The 22761-nt window shown below is 45.2% G+C and overlaps 1 protein-coding gene across 6 annotated transcripts in view; it reads right to left on the bottom strand.

Annotated features, from left to right (window-relative positions):
• Foxn3 (forkhead box N3) overlaps positions 1 to 22761 on the bottom strand; it is a 392487-nt gene that overhangs the window by 8634 nt on the left and 361092 nt on the right. For all 6 annotated transcript variants that reach the window (XM_027931570.2, XM_071607611.1, XM_071607612.1 and 3 more), the window contains one exon: positions 14296 to 14401. In XM_027931570.2, coding sequence (XP_027787371.1) covers positions 14296 to 14401 — 106 coding nt within the window. The remainder of the gene's footprint in view (positions 1 to 14295; positions 14402 to 22761) is intronic.

The raw sequence follows: 22761 nt of genomic DNA, 5'->3' as shown, positions 1-22761 counted from the left end.
ACCTTTCTTAGGTGCCTCGAGATCATTGTGGTCAACAATTACACAAACGGGTGCATTTGTACAAGGAGCCCTAGTAGGTTCCAGAAGAGCCTCAGCTTGGGCCCTACACTATGATCCCGGATTGCATCACTTGCCCCAAATCCTCGTAGGTCAAGCCAGACAGACCTGCGTTCCTGAATCAGTGTTGTGTGTTAGTGACCAAGAGGGCTGTCTGTCTGTCTTATGCCTTGGGCCTCAGCTTCCTCATGGCCCTCACAGGGCTCTGTGAGGATTAAATAAGTCCCAGGCACAGAGGAAGGTTCTTAGAGGTACTTGATGTGCTCACCTGGGAAAGACTCATTTTCTCTTTCTCCCCTGGGTAAGAGGTTTATAGGAATCCAGCATAGAGTCAAGAAGCACTAACCAGAGGAATTCCTCCAGGGTTTGCCTGAGGACACAGTCCCTGGGCTTTGGGAACTAACTGGCCTCCTTGATATCCATACTCTGCAGATTTCCTGGCTACGTCTCTGGTACATACAAATGGCTGAGATAGGATTACTCCGAGGTGTTTACCAAATGTAAAACTTTGAATGAATAGAATTTATCATACAGCCAGTCCTAACAGTTATTAAAGTAAATGAAAAAGGAAGTCTCATGTCATGGCTCTCCTGATCTTCACTGTTTAAGGTAACTACTGTGAAATACAAAAGCAATCCGTCTATTGAACTAGACCAAACCAATTCCTACTGAATCCAGCTACATTTGGATGAGTGAACAGGGCTGTCTGGCTTTTAACAAATCAATTCGGTTCTAAATTCTTCTCACTGTAACAACTTGGGGCTTGGGACTCACTTCACTACCACCGTTCAGGGGAAGGCAGGACCCTTCTCTGAACACATGTGAAGAAGAAGAAACCCCCGAGACCGACGAGGTAGGAGAAGCCTCCACCAAGTGACTTCCTTGTGTGTCTAGGCGAAGCGCAGGTGGTGTTCACTGTGATTTTCTTTCCTCTTTTCCATAGGTTTGAAATTTTTTTAAATAAGAAGTTTGGGGTGGTGGGTGGAGAAATACTATAACCAAAGCGAAATGGTGCCAAAATTCTACCCTACCCCAAGAGGAAAGACTTTGAGTCGGAGAATCCTTCTCTTTAGCAGCATCAGAGAGGCGAAAAAGACCCGCTTGACCCAAATGGACACGTTCTTCAAAAGGACATCTCATGGATGAAAGAATAGAAAATTGTTCCTGGGCCCCTGATTCTGTAGATGGTGGGGTTTCTGGCCACTTAGAATCAGACTGCTTGCTGACAGCGATTCCACAAAATACCTTGGAACATGGCCTGCTCAGCCTTTTATAGAAACTCCCAGGACCCTGAGACTGGCCCACCGTGGCCTCCCTGGTTCTCAAGGACAATCCAAGCAGGAACCTGAAATATCTCCCTGCAACCCCAAAGAAGGACGTCTACTGTGATGGAGACGGAAACATAACCATTGACAACACGTCCAGATGCAAAAAGGCGCAGACATAACTTCAGGGAGGGAGAATTAAAACAGAAACGTATCCCTTTCTCGTTGGATGAAATTAGCTTTCCCTGAGATTTTAGCATGGGCTCAGAATCCATAAATTACACACGCAACTCAGTGGGAAGTGACAAGCTCCTTCAATTATTAATGACTTGGCGCGAAGTGATTCATGATGGTGCAAGCCAGCTGCACGGAGCTGGTGTCAAATGCTCCCCGCTGCAGGGGTTGTCATTACAGGACACCGAATGCTTAAAAGAAACCAGCCATCCTGAACACATGGGAAGGTGAGTCTCTAACCTCCTCGAAAAACCATTCATTAAAATGAACGTGGGATACGTTGGAAATGCCTGTAATTTTTTCAGGGTTAGTAAAATTTACATTCATGATACTCAAATGATCATACATTAGCATAAATGAAAGCCACCTGATTTTACTAGACCTCTAAAGCACACAGTTCAACAAAACCACGTGCTGTTAACCGGAAAACCTGGAACTCATTCTCTCGTCAACCAGATGAGAAAAACCAAACAGCAAAGAGAGCTCCCATTTGTTCCAGCCAAGAAGGAGCAATGTTTGCAAACGGCAAGTTAAGGTAGAAGTTGATGCTTAGTCATGGCCCTCCTCTCCTGCTGTCCCCCCCCCCTTTCTTCCTATAGGTTTATTATTTGTTCTATTACAGTTAAGCAGCGTGTGGAGACTCTGCCCTTTACTGGTTGGTGTGCTTGGGCTCTGTCTGGAACTGATGGCTTTATGCCTACCTACAGGTTATCATTCAGGGTAACTGTCCTCTCAAGCACTGACTTGAAGGCAGTGATCCTGAGTCAGATGGGAAAACCAGACAGAATTAATAGGAATACAGTGCTTCTTGCCCCATCCAACAACAAGTAGAAAGCCCTGGGCAAGAGATGACCAGGGAGGGGCTTCTGCTCCCACACAGGTGGCAGAAGAGACATTTGGAACCCATGCTCCTGACGGCAACACAAAGGATTCTCAATAAAGTACAGCAACGTACTGTAAAGTCACAAGGAAATGAGGGGAATCTCAGACACCCACGTAGACTTACCCAGTGAGCCTCATACACACAAATGAAAACTGAACAACAAAACCTGAAATGTGGGCAGCTGGCCACTAAGGAAGCCGGGGTTTCCCTGGAGCACATGCCCACCCGGGCCTGGAATGAGAGCCCAGACTTATGCACAATAAAGGGCAGGGGGCGGCAGGAAGGCTAATTTGTCAGGCTCGTGGTTATGTGGACCCTCCAACGGAGTTAAAGTAGCCTTGTGTCCACCAGTCCCTCAGGCCTCCAGCACAAGTTTTAAAAGCAAACCTTCTGGAAGAACACACTTGAACCCCAAGCTACAGAGAATTCCCCCAGATAAGAAGGCACAGAACAGACCTTTATGATAGTTTTAAAAAATCATAATAAACACAAAGGAACTAAGCTACTGCAAGCCAGAGACAACTGAAAAAAGCAACTATAAAATCTAAGACTACTCATGTGGAAACATTATAGATGGAAAACATAAAGTTAGGATGTCTCAAGAAACACAAGAGAGAACTGAAAAATATTGGAAAGGAAGAATACACTGTATTCCAATTAAGCGGATTTTGGAAAGTACCAAATAGAGCTTCTACAGATGAGATGTATAACCCCTGAAATTAAAAAACTCAATTCAGCTGGGCATGGTGGCACACCCCTGTAATCCCAGTGGCTGGGGAGGCTGAGACAGGAGGATCACAAGTTCAAAGCCAGCCTCCGCAAAAGTGAGGTGCTAAGCAACTCAGTGAGACCCTGTCTCTAAATAAAATACGAAATAGGGCTGGGGATGTAGCTCCATGGTTGGGTGTCCCTGAGTTCAATCCCCAGTACCCAAAACAAAACAAAACAAAACCCTCAATTTAGTTAGAGAAAAAAATGAGTGAACTGATGATGTACCTTAAGATGTCACTCAAAATGCAGCAGAGGGGGACAAAGAGATGGGAACTGTGAAAGAAAGGCGGGGTGACAGCCCAAGAGGATCCCATGTAAACCTGGGTGGAGTCCCAGAGTGGATGGAAAGAGGGGCAGATCAATACTTGAATAGAAAGTGGCTGGGGATTTCTGGTTTTGATGAAAGGTACCCATTTTAAGATTCCAAAAACCAACAAATCTCACGCAGGATAAATACAACAAAACACGGACCTATGCACGCCACTGTGAAACTTCAGAATTTTATACCCAGTCCCACGCTCTTCTAAAAAGAAGTGCAAAACACCACTTATTTTCAGCCCCAAATTCAAGGCTTTCACTATAGACCCTCCGTATAAGAACATTTTTTTTCTTTCTTTCTTTCTTTTTTTTTTTGAGATGGGATCTCATTATCTTGCTTAGGCTGATCTTGAACTCATGTGCTCAAGATCCTCCTGCCTCAGCCTCCCCTGCAGCTGGGATTACAGCCATGTGTCACCACACCCGGCTGACAACTTCTCAAGGATGTATTTCAGGGACAAGAAAATGATCTAAAAGGGAAGGCCTGAGATGTAAGAAGAAATGATTAGCAAAGAAAATGCAAGTATTGATTGTACAATGCAATGATCATAATGACTAAGTGGCTTTAAAAAACAAACAAAACCAAAATAGAACCAAGGTATTGGACAAATGCAGCGTATCATTTGGGGTGTGGAGCAGACCGAGGTTAAAGCATTCCAGAGGCCCTGTATTGATCAGGAGGTTAACGATATCGATCAACTTTAGACATTTTAAAATATTCATGTTAAAAGTTCTAGGATCAAGACTGAAAGACAACAAACAGGATGTATGACTTCCAGACCATTAAAGGGGGGAAACAGTGGAAGGAGGAGTCGGTGAACTTCAATCAATTCAAACTAGTGCTGGAGAGGGGGGAAAAATACCTGGGAAAACAGGGACAAACAAAAATGCAAAATGACAAAGACGAATCCAACTCTGTCAATAAAAATGGGTTAAAAATCTTCAGCTAAAAGCTACATATCATTAGCATGGATTTTTTTTTTTTAAAAGCCATACGTTGTTTATAAGAGACAAGCGTAAAATAAAAAGACAAAGAAAGGTTAAAAGGATGGAAAAAGTTGTATCACGCTGGTGTAGTGCTATTAAAAAGAAATGACCGATTTTAAAGGCAAAAATTATTACTACCGATGAGGCGTCATTAAACATTCATTAAGGCTCAATTCACCAGGAAGGTAAAACAGTTTAAAACAAGCAGACTTCCCATAAAAGTGCTTCAAAACACAGACTCTTAAAATGGAAAGAGCCACAAGGAGAAATAGCCAAATCCACTCTGTAATGGGAGATTTTAATAAATCACTCTCAGCATTCAACCGACGGTGCCCTTTCTCTCTCACACACAACACAGCCGAGGTTACCAAGGAGATCTGACCTGACAGACGTACACAGAATATGTGCCAATCATGAAAAAGGCATATTCGTTGGCAGCACACATGGAATATTTTTCAAAAAGCTGATTTATACTCGACCCCATCATTTAGATGAGGCATAGATTATCTCACCAAGTTACTGTCCACAGTGCACTGAGGTTAATGGTCAGTGTTGAAGAGGTAACAAGACCAAAGCAAAGCAAAACAAAACAAAAAGGCAACAGCATTTCCTCTTTGGTTTAGAAATTAAAACCAAAAAAACAAACAAACAAAAAAAGAAATGACCGATTTTAAAGGCAAAAATTATTACTAAAATAAGGAACACAGAAAAAAACCAAAAACAAACAAACTTCTAAAAATACCCATGGGTCAAAGAAGAAATCAAAGCTGGGGGGGGGGGGGCGGTGGGGAGAGAAAAAGGATATAAATGAGAACTCAAATAGGACACAGTTAATAAAAGATATAAACTAACTTTTATATCTATATGTGCAAACCTACATGAAATGGAAATTCCTAGAGTTCACTAAAATTAATTCAAAAGGAAATAAACACAATTTGTCCTATAAACATTACATAAGTTGAAGCTCCACCAAACATCCAGGAACAGATCATTCCAACTGTATACAAACTCTTTCAGAAAGTCTAAGAGTGAATATTCTCATATGGGGCTAATGAAATCTTTTTAAAAAAATATTTAGATTTTTTTTTAAGTTATTGATGGACTTTATTTATTTATACGTGGTGCTGAGAATTGAACCCAGTGCCTTGCACATGCTAGGCAAGTGCTCTATCACCGAGCCCCAGCCCCAGCCCACTGGAATCTTGATACTGACATAGACAAACACAGAACTAGAGAAACATGCTACATGAACAAATACGTAAGATTCACTAATTCTAGTAACATGTAAAACATATAACGTATTGCAAACAAGTATCTTCACAAATGCAAGTCTTATTCAGAACTGGTAAATTCATAATGCAATTTACCACAGGCAACAAAAGTGAAAGAAAAATTTTATAGTTCTTTTAAATGATACAAACTTTTTTTTTTTTTTTTTTTGGTGTGGGATACCAGGGTTTAACCACTGAGCCACATCCCTAGCCCTTTTTTTATATTTCATTTAGAGACAGTGTCTTGCTGAGTTGCTTAGGGCTTCAGTAAGCTGCTGAAACTTGTGATCCTCCTGCCTCAGCCTCCCAAGCTGTTGGGATTACAGGTGCGTGCTATTGTGCCTGGCTGATGCAAACATTTTTTATGAAATGTGATAATTGTTCATAATGAAATATTATGAATAAGTAAAGCCTTTACTTATTTTTAAAAAAATATTTATTTTTTAGTAGTTGGACACAGTACCTTTATTTTATTTATTTATTTTTATGTGGTGCTGAGGATCGAACCCAGGGCTTTGCTACCACTGAGCCACAACCTCAGCCCCAAAGCCTTCACTTATTATGGTAAAATATATGTCCTAAAAATACAATAACAAATACCTTATCAATTATGGGTCAATAATGTGGCTCCTTTGAAAATAAGGAACATTAGAAAAGATAATGCTAAGTGAAGTTAGCCAATCCCAAAAAAACCAAGGACTGAATGTTTTCTCTGATATAAGGAGGCTGACTCCATAGTGGGATAGGGAGAGGGAGCATGGGAGGAATAGATGAATTCTAGATAGGGCAGAGGAGTGGGAGGGGAAGGGAGGGGGCATGGGGTTGGAAATGATGGTGGAATGTGATGGTCATTATTGTCCAAAGTACGTCTATGAAGACACGAATTGGTGTGAATATACTTTGTATACAACCAGAGATATGAAAAATTGTGCTCTATATGTGTCATAAGAATTATAATGCATTCCGCTGTCATATATAAATAAAAAAAATAAAATAAGGAACACAGAAAAATGTTGATTATTATTACTTTTATTCAGAGGTCCTGAATTGTGCCGCAGGACAGGGGAAATAAAAGACTTAAAAAGAAAAGATGTCATATGTGTATATAAGATTAACAACAGCATGAAAAAAGAAAAAAAGAACCTAGATATGCAGAATAAATCTAACTGAATATTAGGGAAAAAAAAGTTATAAAACCGTAACAGGAGACACCAGGATTTAGACAGAGGGTGAGGTAATGGTGTCCAGGGACTGATCCGCTAGGGGAGTCAACCCCGCAGCCTGATATACAGGATCAATACGATTCTAGTTAAAAATTACAAGAGGAGCTATTGTCTCTCTTTTTGCCCCTCCCCATTTTCTTGTTCTATTGATCAAGCTGATTCCAAAATTTACATACAGGTACCAAGAGCCAAGAATGGCCAAGACACTTGAAAACAAAACTGGGCTGAGAGAACCGTGCTACCAACCCTGAGGCTTACCGAGAGAGTGACAGGGACAGCGTGAAACTGCCCTAGAATGTGACAAGGACCAGACAGGACCGAGAGCCCCTGTGAATCCACGCTCACAGAGAACCCTGCCACATGTCACCGATGGCACTTCCCATCGGTGGGGACAGGAGGCGCTACCTAATAAATGATGCTGGGATACCTGATACCCACCTGGAAAAGACGCAAATGTGTCCCTGATGTCACAACGCCAGGTGGGTTCCAGATATAAGTAGTAATCAACAGGAACAACCCTAAGATTATTTCCTATCACATAAGAAGTAATGATTTCAGATTTAAATGCGAAAGGAAAAAAAAAACCACCTTAAATCATTTAGGGAGGGAAAAAAACTAGTGGAAATAAGATGACCAGAGTAACAAAGAGATTTTTATTTTCAAAGAAAGACATTGGGTTTTATAAAGAAAATGGTTGGTGTGATTAATAAGCATTAAATGAAGAGCTTCTATTCATCAAAAGACATTATTATAGTGAAAAGACCATCCACGAACAGAAAACTTGCAACACATATAGTCAACAAAGGACTGATGTCCTGAATATATAAAGGTCTCCTACAAAAGAAAAAAAAAAGAAATAACTCAACAGAAAAATGAGCAAAGTGTAGAAATGGAAATCCTTAGAAGACATTCAAACATCCAATTAAGTCTGTGTAAAACAGTGCAACACCCTTTAGAGAAAGAAAAACAAAGCCTAATAAAATACCACTGTGCCACAGCATTACCTTGGTTAAAATTATGAAGTATGACAATTCCAAATGAATGTGAAGATGTGCAGAAGTGGGGACTATCACACTCTGCTGGTGGGAGTATAAATGGATACAAGCACTTCAGGAAACAATCTGACATTATCTTCTGAAGCTGAACCTGTAGATACCTTACAAACCGGCAGTTTCACTCCTGAACATCTTAAATTTATGTCTGGAGACATGTACAAGAATTTTTGTAGTAGCAAGGTGCGGAATATGAAAAACTCCAAATACTTCTCTTATTTTTGTTAACTGTGGTATAATCACATAATGGGAATATTATATAGCAATGTAAAAGATTCACCTAGTGCCACATGCAACTCAACAAATTTAATAATGAGTGTATCATTTTGATGACTTCAAAACTCAAAACTAAACAATATTTTGTCAATGGAAAGTAAAAATAAAAAAAATGCTTTTGAAAGCATGGGAATAGTAAATATAAAACTTGGGGTTGGGGTTACCTTTCAGGGAAGGTAAAAGGGTGTCAATCATGTTTTCCTTTTTAAAAGTTGGATGGTGGCTTCGTAAGTCTCTTAGACACTTAGTGACTCTATATGTTTAATCTTGTGGGTGAAATAAAATATCATATGAAAATGTTTAAAAAAGAAAGCAGTCTCCAGAATGGAGACCAAGATTAACCTACGAAGAACGACAGAAAACACTAAGGAAAAACATGCAGAGAACTATTTAATAAAAACCGCGTGTAAAATTACTATTTACCAGGTGTCAAATCCTACCAAGGAGAGGGACGTCACTTAGGTCAATCTGATTTGTGAGTTTATAGTCATCCCTACATTCTCCATAAAATCCAGTCTGATTCCACCTGTGCTTCAGTGATCCAATAAAGATGAAGTTCAAGACCCCTAGCCCCAGTTCTGCAATCTGATGGATGCACAGCAGCCAAGGTGAGGGGTCCAGGAGCCAGGTGGCCAGCACCTCCTGGAAAACAGCCGGGTTTCCACTGCTCCGAGTGGTGATCACCAGGGGACCATACTTTTCTCCCACAAGCTGCAAAATGCCTCCTTGACCCACTAAGATAAACGTGATTTCTTTTGTGCGAGAGATCACAGAAAAAAACAGGTGACCCTAAAACTGCCCTCCACATGGTGTCTTATAGGTACACAGCCCAGAAGCCCTAGTTTTGAGGACTTTCCGATATAAAGCACCAGGACTTAACCAATGCCACCAGTCTGTAGTACGAGGAGCCCCTCGAGGAGAACGATCAAATTCCACTCAGTTTGCTGCTCACTGCTAAGATTTCTAGACCAAGAAACCAAATACGAAGACTTTTTTGGGGAAGGGGGCCCGTGGGGAAACTAGGTCCCTGATCCGTTTCCCTTGTCCCTTAAGCCTAGCCCTTCAGCATGCTCTCCTCTCCTACTCAGGCATACTCTCTGAGTTCCAAAATCACCTTCGAATGCTGTGATCCCAGAAACCAAGGCAAACAGGGGCCTTGTCTTTAAAAACAAAACAAAAAAATAAAATACAACACAATACAGGAAATGATCAGTGTCTTAATTTTCCCCTAAAGTTCCACAATCAGATTATAACCCTATCTTTTTTTTTTTTTTTTAAGGTATCAGGTGTTGAACTCAGGGGCAGTTGACCACTGAGCCACATCCCCAGCCCTATTTTGTATTTTAGATATAGGGTCTCACTGAGTTGCTTAGTGCCTAGCTTTTGCTGAGGCTGGCTTTGAACTCGCGATCCTCCTGCCTCAGCCTCCCGATCCGCTGGGATTACAGGTGTTCGCCATTGCATCTGGCTCACAACCCTATCTTATCCTGTTGTGAACATCTTCTCAAGGCGGAAAGACAAGCAAGGCAAGCCAAAAGAGCAGCAGATCTGAGACAGAGAGATGTGACCTTAAAAATGGATGCTTTTGCTTTGTAATAGGACCACGAATGGCCAGCTTGCTTCACGTTCCATGGGAAGTTGTTTTCATCTGAGTTGCAAATAAAATCAAGCAGCCTCATATGGTGATTAAATGGAACTTTCTTACCGTTTTATGAATGTTGCAGCCTAGATTTATAGGACAGACCTCCTTCTTCAAAGCTATGAGGCTCTCCTAAGATCTCATAGCTGCAGAATAACAACCCAGCAATGTGGCCCAGGGCCAGGTGAGTTGCTACACCCCCAGGACACTAGGGATGTAAGAAAGCTGGGCTTCTTTTCCCAAAAAGGCCAGAGTCTGTTCTTCGTTTGTTCAGCTCAACAGTCTCTGCAGGGAATTTCACTGGGACAGCAGCACAAGACACTGGCATAAAACTCTAAGACGCGTGAGCAGTTATTTTAAGGCTGATGTCTCTTGAGCACTCTATGCCCAGACAAATTTAAAAATAAGCAGGTTTCCAATGTCTAAGGATGGGCCAATCTCTGAGGTTATTGAGCAAAGAGTCAACACGCTAAAGTCAATTACACTATTGACAGATACTCTTACAAGGAGATTTCACATCATAATTATATGCAAAGGAACCCAGCAAATACAAGCTGTGTAATGATCAGCTAATAAAAGTAACACTTCATCTATGTCAATAACAGTTTCAGAGTTAAGACAAACAAACATGGCCTTTGCCACTCAGCAGGGGGGGGGGGATTCCCTGAAAGACAAATATTTTCACTTAAGGAGAAGTGCTCAGCCTCACACGGAAAACCTATCACACAGAGGAGAAGAGGAAATTGGTCTTTAGTGGGTGCTAATGACTCTCCGCCCTCCCTGGGCTCCAGCTGTTGGCCTGGGGCAGCAGTCCCTGTAAACACTGGGACCCCGCAGGCTGGAATCCCTAGGTACACAACGCCCTGGGACAGGCAGACGTTGGTCTGTGTTGTTCTCCCCTTCACATTCCTCTCAACCTCACGTTTGACTGACATGTGGCCAAATTCAAAAATTTAAAAATTACAATGGGCGTGAAAAAGCAAAACACAATTTCCCGGCCAATCACCTGTCAGTGGGATTTACAAAAAAAATTTGCTGGTTCTGCAAATGTGCACATGGCTGGGTTTATGTTCATTTTCCTGAAAGCATCTCAGTACCTACTTTTCGCCTTATAAAAAGAGGGCCAAGATACCACAAGCAAGTGCCTCCAATCTTATAGAACTTTCTACCCTCTCCCCATAATTTCCTTTAAAACTAAGGGGCAGAGGTGGAACTGACAATGTACCGCTCATGAAGTATGGCTTTCTTTACTAGTTATCTCTATTTACGGAAATGGAAACTTGTTTTCTTTTCTTTCTTTCTTCTTCTTTTTTTTTTTTTTGCAAACTGTGGTTGCATATTTTACCAAAATGAGTTTGCTCAAAACTCCTATGATGCTCAGGAAGGTCACCCTTTTAATTAGACTATGAATGCCTCCAAGACTGACACTAAGCAAACTGTGCCATTACAAGGCTACTGTCATCAGCCTCAAACTCACCCTTCTACAGTGATTCAAAGTCTTGGGTTGGGGCTGGGGCAGGGCTGGGCCTGGTGCTGGGCTGTGCAAGCCACACTTTGCTTGACCATCAGCTTCCGCCAACAGGGGGAGCCCTGGAGACTGCAGAGGTGATAGAGGAAAAGGGACAGGCTCTGGCCTCTGTTTCCTGCTCCTGTCTCTGCACCTCAACAGCAGCAGTCCCTTCCTGTAGTGGGCACAGTTTTCCCAATGTTTGCAGAACCCTATTCCCTCTGAGGCGGGCACCAGTGTGTACCCACTCCTCAGAGGCTGGGAGCCCAGACCTCATGTCCCAGACGCCATCCTCTGGGCAGGAGCCTAAGGGTCAGCTCCATGGGGCCACCATTTCCAGCTTGTCCCAAATGTTCCCTCGGCCTGATACGGAGCCTGCTCCCGCCGCCCCCCTGCCCCGTGAGACTTTGGGTTAGCTTTTTATATCCTTTTGGTTACCTGGTTAATAACTTTCTGTCTAGGTAATGGTTCTTTATCTTAGAGGCTCTCTGTTCAAACACCTGGTGTGATTGCTGTCTCCTAACTGAACTCAGCTGACACACAGGTCCAGTCCCAGAAGCTATTTTCTGGACTTTCTCTGGAAGGGACTAACTGCAGTGCTCACAGATGGGATGAGCGGCAGCTTTTTGTCTTCGCCCCCGGAACTGGGATTGAACCTAGGGCCTTGAGTACTGTCATGCATTCTACCACTGAGCTACATTCCTCGGTCCTTTTTATGTTGAAATGGAGTCTTGCTAAGTTGCTCAGGCTGGCCCTGAACTTGTGATCCTCTGGCCTGGGCTTCCCTGGCAGCTGGGCTTACAGGTGTGAACACCACACCTGGTCGAGAGACAGCTCTTTGAACAGAGACAAGACATCATTGTTTGGCTGCAGAGTTTATTCCCAAGAGAACATGACAAGGGGGAAAACCATCAGTATTTAAAATAATACCTCTAGAGGGGACTAATCAGTAAAAATTGCAATAATATATACCATGAGGTTAATAATTAAAATTAGGAGACAGGGTCAGCTGAAGGCTACCCTGGGGTCCGCTGGGCTTCCCTGTGCTCTTCTAGAAGGAATGGCTGACTCACAGCGAAAGCTATTCTTGAAGGCACTCAAAGAAGGGTGAAGACCATATATGAGAACCTGCTAATGGAAATACATTGTTGCTTCACGCAAAAAATAGCCTACAGTCTCAAAGTCTTCTCAGCCAAAATGGTAAGCTAGGAGGTGAGACGGGAAAGGTTTTAAGAATGGAAAGCAGAACAAGTGGCTTTCACAGTGCAAGGCAAGGCCATTTTGGCTTTCCTGGAAGAAGATCATCACTTCAGAGCTCAAGACGCATTAATGATCTAAGGGGAACCAGGAAGGACTGCAGAGAAGCATAAGAAGAAGCGCCACAGCATGTAATTTTAGAAGGCACCTCCCTGTCAGGTTAGTCGGAGTGACATATGCTTTTTATGATCTCTCACTATTCTAATTCCTACCAAAATCTGGCATTATCGGGTCCCAGATAACCAGAGTCGGCCCTAAAGATTAAGCATCATCCCTCCTGGTAAAAGCAAGCTGGTTGGCTGCAAAAGTTCAAAGACACAGTTTATGGAGAATCTCTACCTGGTTGACCTGTGCAAGCCAAATTTGACCATGCTTCTCCCTCAGGCCCAGTTAAACAGATTCTGGGACAGTTTCCTTAGGGACAGGCAATACCACGAGAGTAAAATGGCCTCAGGTGCAAGCCTGATCCATAAATCAAACAAAAGGAAAGGGCTGCTGCTGGGGGGGGGGGGGGTGGCTCTCAGACAGACAGGCCTTCTAGAGGGGTAGTCTGCACCAGCAATGAGTAACTGGCCATCAGTCAACTGAGCGAGACCTACTCCTCATCCCCAGCAAGCAAACCACTGAGAACAGAAAGGCACACACTGAAAAATTACTAATAGACAGGGTCACACACCAAATGGTCACAACCCAAGCATGGGGTCAACGGGAAAAGCGAAATCTGTCCCAAGCTGGGTGGCCACTTTCAGAAAAGTGTCACCAAGGAGTCATATGGAGGCTGGGGGAAATCTGTACAGAAATTCTGGGTAAATTCCACAGACATTCGATGAGCACATTTGGTTCAGACAGAAGGGAAGACTGGGGGATGTCAAGGTGAAGTGGGAATCGTGGAGGTGCTTCTGCAGACAGCTGGTCTCAGGAACGGGCAGGATAAACAGGAAGAGGCCACCACACTGCTGCACAAGAGGGTCTAAGCTAGCAGTGGACCTTCATCAGGACTGTCAGTGGGGATGAGGAGGACACAGGAATGGAATCTCCCAAGGAGACTGGCTTGGCAGGTGGTTTGGCAACTGACCTGATTCTTGGAAACAGGGAGAAGAGGCCACTTGCTATTTATAGACCACTTACCAAAGCGCATTTCACATGTGATTTCTGCATTTGAGTTTCACAGCAACCACTGCCGAGAGGTGAGGAGGGCGGGGGATGAGGGAACTGAGTCCCCGTAGAGTCAGACACCAGCCCAGAGCCAGACAGAGAAGCCAGGGGGCTAGGTCCAGAGTTAGCTCCATCAGCCTGGAATCTAATGAATACCCCACCCCGTGTAACCTGTCTGCATCGTCTCATCTGCACGGAAACCAGGATCATCTGACGCGCAAGAAGGAGAGCCTGGCATTTGGACAGGAGCGTTGGAGGTGACCTTGACTTTGTTGAACATTCCAACTAGGTTTGTCTCCACTCGCTAGAGGCTGGTCCTCTGCATCCTCTGTGGGGGCCCCATGGGGTGACGCCCTCCCCTCTCCGCAGGCCGGCCCTGGTCGGTGAGCTCCTCCCTTACCTCATGGCTGCCGTCATTCCAATGGGAGTGATTGGCAATGGCCGGACGCCAGGAAACAGCCCTCGGCTCAGAACCCGCGCTCCATTTTGTATCACTCCTGGAGAAACTGTAAAAGCAAAAGGAGAAAGACAACACGTGAATCCCACTGTGAAGATATTGTTTTAAGTCAGAAATTCTGGATATGAGGAGAGAGAGAGAGAGAGAGAGAAAGACAGAGAGAGAGAGAGAGAAACATATACTGGAAGAACAAGACCGCAGGCTACAAAGCTAACTTGGTGGGTAACGAAGTCAGACCCACAGCTTACAAACAAATTATTGCTGCCTAGGTTAAAAAAAAAAAAGTGAGTTTTTAAAAAGTGGGCTTCAAACATCATTTTCTTGCACTTGTAAACTGTAACCGCTTATCTCTGGTCAGACCCTAAGGTCATCTCAAAAAACACTGACACAGCAGGATAGGAGGTGACCGGACAAAGGCATTTCCTTATGCTTCTCTGGTCATGGCCAGGAGTTGGGACCACCTTCCTATTTGTCCTTCATCAACAAGGCAAAGGTACAGCCCGGAATAACAGCAGAGGACCTCCCAAGCACTGGCAGCCCAGCCCACCCTCACAATGACCTTGTCATTAGAGGAAAGACCCCTCCTAAGAGTGGATGGGAGGGAAGGGTCCCTGCAGGCTCTGTCTGAGTCACACACAGATCGCTGTGGAGGACCCCACTTCCTCCTTCCCCAAAGCCCTGAGTCTCCTGAGAGTTTCCTCAGCACCCGCCTTCTTTTAAACCTGGAGCAACAGGTTTAACCCTAACGGAAGCCAATTCACCAGCGACCTTCAGACCCTGTCAGTTTTCCACACATATTCAGTGTCGCTTCCCACCAATCTGATTTTGCCTGGGATATACATAACAGGGGAACTTCAGGGACAGCTGACCTTTTTTGACCTCCCAAACAGCCATTTCATCTGGCCCCTCTTCTGTCTCCTCTGACATCTACTAACAACCTTCTGTGAGTCTGTGGGGCCAAGGGAGAACTGCCGCGGGAGAGCACTGCTGGGTTTTCATTTTAGATTTTTCCCCCTGGGGGTTGGACCCAGGGGCCTTTTGCCACAGAGCTCCGTCTCCAGTCTTTTTCATTTTTTAAATCTTGAGACAGGGTCTGGCTAAGTTGCTTAGGGCCTCACAAAGCTGCTGAGGATGAGATTACAGGTGTGTGCCACTGTGTCTGGCGCTTAGTTCTTCTTGTGTGACTTTGTCCAACTCCTTGAATTTGTTTCCTTCTCCAAACAGTGTTCTCCCAAGGCCCCTTCTGCCCCCGGGGCTCCTGGCACAGTATCATAGGCAAGCAAGTGCTTTTACAGACTATTGAAAAGACTAGGAAATTATACATTCAAAAGTGAGAATCAGTCTGGATGTTCAGTTTTTAAAGCCAGCATGTTTGTGTACAAATGAATACTTTTTAATAAAACAAATGACCTCTATGGATGTTTTACTTACGTAATGTTTAGTTCTCTAAGAATGTTACCAGAAATATTCCAAAGTTTTAAAGGTCCTTTATGTAAGGTGAATGCTCACTCTTGAATACACGATAATCGTATAGACTGCTTATTTCTTGCGCCTTTTGTACTTTTTTGTGAATAATTTTTGCCATTTGTCTTCCAGGTTTGTGGAAGGTCTTACAGAAGGCAAGATGGGAAACAAAACTGAAATTCTTGCCTAAGTCAAGACTATCAATCAAGTCCACGTAGGCTCCCGAATGTCCCCAGTGTCTTTCCGTAACTAACTGTGAAAGCAGGTGGAACCAGACCAGGAACTCGCACCATCTCAGTGAGCAGCCTCATTTCAGATGACAGATGAGGTCACCCAGGGCAGGAAGACTTAAAGCACAGAGCTGCTACAACATGGTGTATAGCTAGTTCTATCTGGCTTAGTCAACAAGTTCTCTGGTAAGAAAGAATGTCTAAAATTTATATTATCTGATTTCAAGACTTCCTATGAAATTACAGGAAACGAAACCATGTAGTGTTAAAAGAAGTACAGAATACAGACCAAGAGAACCAAACGGAATCCAGAGATAGACCCACACATGTGTGCTCAACTGATTTTGGACAAAGGTATGGAAATGACATAGCAGGGGAAAGGAGAGAGTTAGAACAACCGGAACCGGGAGATCCATCCGGAAAAAACTAACCTTGACCCTCATCTCATAACACATATGAAAAGCTAATTAGAATGGATCATAGAGTTAAACACGAGAACTACAAAACTTCTAGAAGGAAATATAGGAGGAAAATATCCATGATTCTCAAAGACAGACCGATACAGAAGGCTGGGAGAACTCCAGGGTTTGTAGGTAAGGCCTTCAGTTTACAAAAGATAGGCTTTTTGTTTGCCTGTCTGGGGAACTGTGGGAGGGTTTCAATTATTTTGCTGTATAGTACTCCCTAGAAATGCTCAGATAGCCATGGGTTGCATAATTCTGCCATATCTGTCACTAGGGATCTTGTGCAGAGAAGCAAATGAACTGGATACAATGAAATCCCAGTGGGGTAGGTTCTAGGGAATTGGGCCTGGAGATACCCAACCCAAACTGAGGGGTATCTGGGAAGACGTTCTGCAGGAAGTGCCATCTACACTGGAATTCCAAGGCAAAGAAGCAGTTCATATAAAGGCCTAAAAATGACTTAAAAATGCTCCAGGTGCACAAGGAACTAAGTTATTTTGCTACAATATATAATCCTAGAAGGAAAGAGATGCATTTGAATTTTATCCCATGGGTACTGCGAAAACCACTTAATGGTTTGGAGCAGGAAAGTGGCTGAGAGCCAGACCCTGGTGTCAAGCCAACCTGAGTCTGTGTCCCATCACACTGCCATGGTCCTCTGAGAAAGCTACGTTGACTCTTCAAGTAAGCAGGGAGACAAAAAGTAGTATTTACCTTTCAGGGTATTGGGGAGCTGAACTGAGTTAATAAAAGGCACTCGTGTTTAGAAAACACATGTCAGCTACCATGACACCATCATCATTGCTAACACCATCACCATCCTCAAGGGGGTCCTGAGGTCCTGTGCTTTCTGCATTTCGCGGGAGCTGAAAACCCACAAAAGTGGAATGAGACAAAAGCCAGACCAAGGTGCAAGAGCCCAGCTGTCTTCCTGGTGACAGAGTGGCTGGAAGAGCAACAACCATTGTTGTGATGCTCCTGTCCCCCTGGTTTGTGTTATGTCAGAGTCACCTCTGCCGTGCAAATACTCCAAGCACTTAAAATTGGAAAAGACCAGAAAACCCTGGAACAGGAAGATAGCAAGTCACAGAAAACACATGCTTCTTCGTTCTGGAATGGCCAATCGAAGAAGAAAAGCAGCTCTAGGGATGGTGCTCCATGTGCCCGGTCCTCTGCCCAAATGCCCAGAGGCACCCCGGCAGGCAGTAGTGCAAAGGAAGCCAGTCCCCACCCTGCACCTACTGGAGATCCAGTGTGTTGGATGCTTCCTGTCTCATGGACTCCTTCTGGAAGTGGAAGAGGTATACTGCAATGGCTGAAAGGAGCACAGCCTTTGTTCTAAGACTGCAGGACCGTCAACTCTGTGGCTTTGGGCTCACACTTTAACCTTTGTGCCTCCATTTCCTCACCAGTAAAGCAGACATAAAACACCTTGTAAGATGGTTCTGAAGGCTTAAATCAGGTAAGCTAGGTCAACTGCTTGGCTGGACGGCCTGTGCGTGCTCACAGACATCACCGCCATCATTACCGCCATCACCATCATAACCATCGCCATCCTTCCACCTTCCCACATCCCCTTTCCAGCAACCTCTTATTAACCATCTATGGAGGTGTCAGGACGGCCATGCGGAACTTCTCTCCATCTATTATCTTCTTTGTAGTGAGCTCTAACTATTCATTCACCCATTAATATATCTTCCCAATTAAGGAACTGCACGCACTTCCCAGGGAATCTCATGGAAGACATGCTCCTGAGCTATTTCCTGAGCTCCACAAGACTCTGGCACACGCACTGGCTCATCCTCCAGATCCCGGGGCTTGTTTTCGGATGAGCTGTGATGGCGTGCTGCCTCTGCCAGTCCTGGAGTTTCTCGTCCCCTCCTTGGCAGTTTTCTCCATGTTGAGATGGCGGATGTGTCTGTATTTGCTCACTGACTGCCAGAAGCCAGCTGTGACACTTAACTGTTCCCCACGTCTCTCCTCCTTTCTGTCCCCATCCCCAAGTGTCGAGAACATGGCTTCTGAAAAACACATCACAGCGGTCAAAATGGCTCTGCCTGAGAAAGGCATCCTGAGACTCACTGTTCGCTACTTTTCAGATGATGGGACTCAGCAGGAACCTGAGTCCATTCTCAGCCCCTGGTCTATCAGCACCTGCTCTCTCTTCCTTTCACTATTTTCCTCAAAGCATATCAAGACACCTCAAGGCCAACGCCTTGCAGCCAATCCACCCCACCTGATGTACTGAAATGCTGCCAAACTCCAGCTAGGTCAAAGACTTAAGAACCACACATTTGAAATCAGCTTCTTGCTGACTGATGTCTCACTAGAAGAGGCAGTTTCAATATGCACTGCTTAGAGGCAAGTTAGACAGGTTTAGGGTCTTCAGGCTGCTGTGATAAGGTGCCTAGGACTTTAGGAATCTGGGTCCCCAACACCCACTGGCCAACTATATTCTCTGAAGTTACAGAGCGACTCTAAAATGTTCAGACTTTAGCAAGAAAGCAACACTCATACATAAGAACAGCCAAACCGAGCAGTACCGCTCATTACAGATGTAATGATCTAATCTGATAATGCAATCTTGGAAATCTTTAAAAAAAAAAAAGTCTGAGGCATAGGACAAACTTCCCTGCTCATGATGTCACCCCTCAGCATTTCTCTAACTTCCCTCTTGATATGGAACTTCCTTCATTTTTTTACAACTTCTAAAATTAACCTGGGAGCTCCAACGGCTGCCTTTGGAGAGCAGCCCTGGCTAGCTCTGGCAGAGGCCATAAGCCGAGCAGCAGGTGACTCCTATAATCCGTCCTTTTCCTGAAGGCGCCCTTCCTACCCACTGGCTTGGAAGCAGGCTGGGGAGTGGGGAGCTGGCATGGCAGGACACAGTCTGTTTCCTGGTTGCTTTTTTTGTGCTGCACCCCAGTGCCAGGAGGGGTGCAGAACACCGTCTCTCCCTCCCCCACCCCCGGGTCATTTTGTTGTTTTGTTTATTATCTAGAGTTGTCTCTGGGAACGTTCCAACCAGGGATTATATAAGCCTTTGAAGATGAGTAATGGTGATCTGGCTTCTCCTACTTAATAACAATTCCTCCACGGGGGTTCAAGATGACTCACAGGGTTTGTCACAGGAGAGCTGCAAGCAGATGCTTAAGGAGATGCCAGAAGCTGAAATCAGTCTACATGGTCACTTTTCGGGGGCAGGTGGGATAGGTGGGTGGATTTGACTCAAAGCATAATCCAGAGCTCAGAGGATAATGAACCTGCCGGGCTCTACACTGACTTCTGCAAGAAGCCTCCCAGGGAGCAAGTGGGACTCTGAGGACTCTCCTTACAGAATGTGTCCCATGCTGCAAACTGGCAAAGTCTAAAAAAGCTAATGTCACATGCGCTGCGGGTGCTGCCAGGGGGACAAACTGTTGGAGCTGAGTTTTTATTAGCGACACTCTGCTGCCTTATTGAAAGGGAAGCATCAGACTGCAATGAGAGGTGGCGGGACCCTCTGGGACTTCAGCTCCAGCAGTCCAGGATGTAGGGGGCTCCCCTGGGCAGTTTGGACCCCTTGGGGAGAAAGAAGCTTGCAGACAGGGGTTCTCACCAGCTTCTTGAGCAGCTCACTTTGTACGACCTACTCAGCCTCAGACCCTGGACGGTGGCCAGCCTGCCAGCCCCGAGCTGGCTCTGCAGATGCTGAGCAAGGGAAGGAGGAGAGGGAGAGCTCTAAGTGGCTGCCATCTGGTGACCTGAAGTGGAGTGGCTACAAAGGGTGATGACAAAGGAAAAACCTTTCAAGGCACCCAGGCTGGCCTCCAACTGCTGGGAGGGAACCGCAGAGACCACGAGGGTAGCTCCCACTCAGACAGGGCCTCGGGCAGCTGAGAGGTGAAAATGGGGGCTATAAATAGCACTTCATCAGGAGGCTCTACAGACAGTCCTGCTGCGCAGCAGCCGGGGGGATCCAGGCAGGCTCTGGGCAGGCTAGAAACACGGGGAGCTCTCAGAGCCGTGGGCAGGGGCAGGAGTCCCGAACCTGGGAAAGGCCTCTCTGCAGGCCGCGCCCAGGGCCCCACGGCTGGCCACTGCCTCTACACATTTTGCCCAGGCTCACTTTTTCTAGGCCTGGCTCAACACTGGCAGGGTGGGGAATGGTGGCTTTGTTGTTCTAGCTCTGTCACCCTTCACCTAAAGGAGGCAAAGTACTGCCTCAGGCCTCAAGGCAAGATCCAAGGGAGGCAGTAAAGGAAAGGGGAGGAGGGCATAGGTGTGGGCGAGGAAGAGCTGGCTGAACGCTGTGGTCCATTGCTGAAGCCAGTTACCCCTGGCGGTGTCTTGGGGAGGTCGAGGAGGGGCCACCTGGCTGTCTGGATGTCTCTTCACTCCCTTCCTACAGAGCACAAGCTCCCACCTCTAAGGGCTTTACTGTCCATCTGCCCACCCCTCAGGCTTGCACTTGACCTCCTCGAGGTCAGGCGGGAATACAAGGGTGAATATAAGGGTGGTGTCCCTAGCTCTCTGAGCAGCTTCTGCAGAGTCTCTCTCGCTATGACCTTGCAGGCATCCTGGTTCTTCCCGTCTAGAGGGCCTTGGAGCCCCCACATGGCCTAGGCCTTCCTGAAGGCTGAGGATGGACTCTTCCCACAGTGGAAATAGCCAAGGCTTTCTAAGAAAGCTTTCTAAGAATGTTCCTAAACCTTTCAAACAGGAATGCTAAGCCTTTAAAAATCAAATTCGGCATTCCAACAGAGAGGCCTATGGCTTACAGAGAAGCCTGTAGTTGGAGGGTTACTGGGAGGTCGAGGAAAGATTGCCCCTTAGCCAAGACAACACTCAACCCCCCAGTTAACCAGGAGCACCCCTTTCCTTTCCCACCTCTAGTCACAGATCCAGTAACACTGGCCTTTCACAGAAGACGCTGAGCATCTGAGAATGTTCCCTGAATCCCACTGCCTTTTCCAGAATCTCCATTGTACCTTTCGTTCCTAGCAAGCAGTTCATCAGAAGTGTTTATCTTTAAAGTAGAGTGGTGGGGTGCTAGGGGAAGGGGCCTGAACCTCACACTGGTTCTGATGACATCAATGTTTCCACTAGGATGGGTTATGCAACTTGATATTAGAAACCATTTCAGCCTCTAACCTGATTACAATCTGGGCTGTAATTTTTCTACGATGCCTCCTGAGAACGGAGGTTTTTAAGTATATATTTCTCTGAAACACAAAATATCACTCAAAAGCCATGTTTCAGGTTAATGGCTATAGTACGTCAGTTACACATCTGCCTACACGTGGGGTCTGCTGGTCAGAGGGACAGGAATGCTGGTAGTCAGATTCAGCAAGGGCAGAATGGGAGTTGTGCACCTTCAGGAGCAGAAAAGGGCGACCCCAGGCAGAAGACCAGGTCTCTCTGAGAACGCCTGGCTGTGTCTCTTGGGTCTTTACAAAGGAACAAAGAAGAACAGAGTCCAATTTCTTAAAGCTGTCAGGAAGGCCGGGAGAAGCAGAGAGCGATGAAAGATGGTTTGAATCCCTGCATCAGTCCATAATGACACCTATGAAGGGCTTGGGTTGGACCATTCCTGAGGACAACACTGTTCTCTAAAAGTGGGGCATTCCCATTGCTCAGGAGGCCACAAGGCCTTCAGGAGGCAGAAGAACCAGTCACAGGAATGAGACAGGTCCCTATGACAAGCTGGGTAGATCCTAGTGACCAGATCTGTCTGCTAGGTGTGGGATGTGGGCCTGAGTCAGGAGAAAGAAGGAGCAATATCTTCACTTAAGGTCATTTTCATGGAAGGAGACTTCCAGAACTCAGTAGTCTAGCTCCAAAGATACGAATAAACCTTGGGTGGTAGGTAGAAGTGAAGTCCAAGTAAAGAAAAGAGTTGTCTCAAACTTGACATTGTTCAATGGCCAAGAGAAGGTGAAGACAAGAACTCTGCTTGGCTAAATCAAGGAGTATCATGGCCTCATTTTCAAGGTTAGTCCAAGATTGAACAGGCCAGACTTTTCAAAATGGCAGCCTGGCATTAATGAGGTCCTGGAAAGGAATGTCTAAACATGGGTATTGCTTAGCACCAACATGGTAAGCTGGCTTCAAGGAGCATCTCCTACCAACTCACAGGAACAATTCCTACAGGAGAAAGGAAGTTCTCCCCACCGGGATTCATGATGGGGCCTGTTTCTCTCTCCCCAGGTTGTAAGCCCTGAAATTCTATCAGAACTTTCTCATGTGTGCATTCATCCACACATGCTCGT

Source organism: Marmota flaviventris, chromosome 2 (genome assembly GCF_047511675.1).
Source record: "Marmota flaviventris isolate mMarFla1 chromosome 2, mMarFla1.hap1, whole genome shotgun sequence".
In the NCBI taxonomy this organism is placed as follows: Eukaryota; Metazoa; Chordata; class Mammalia; order Rodentia; family Sciuridae; genus Marmota; species Marmota flaviventris.
Note: the sequence above shows the minus strand (reverse complement) of the source record. Positions and strands in the feature narration are given on the sequence as shown.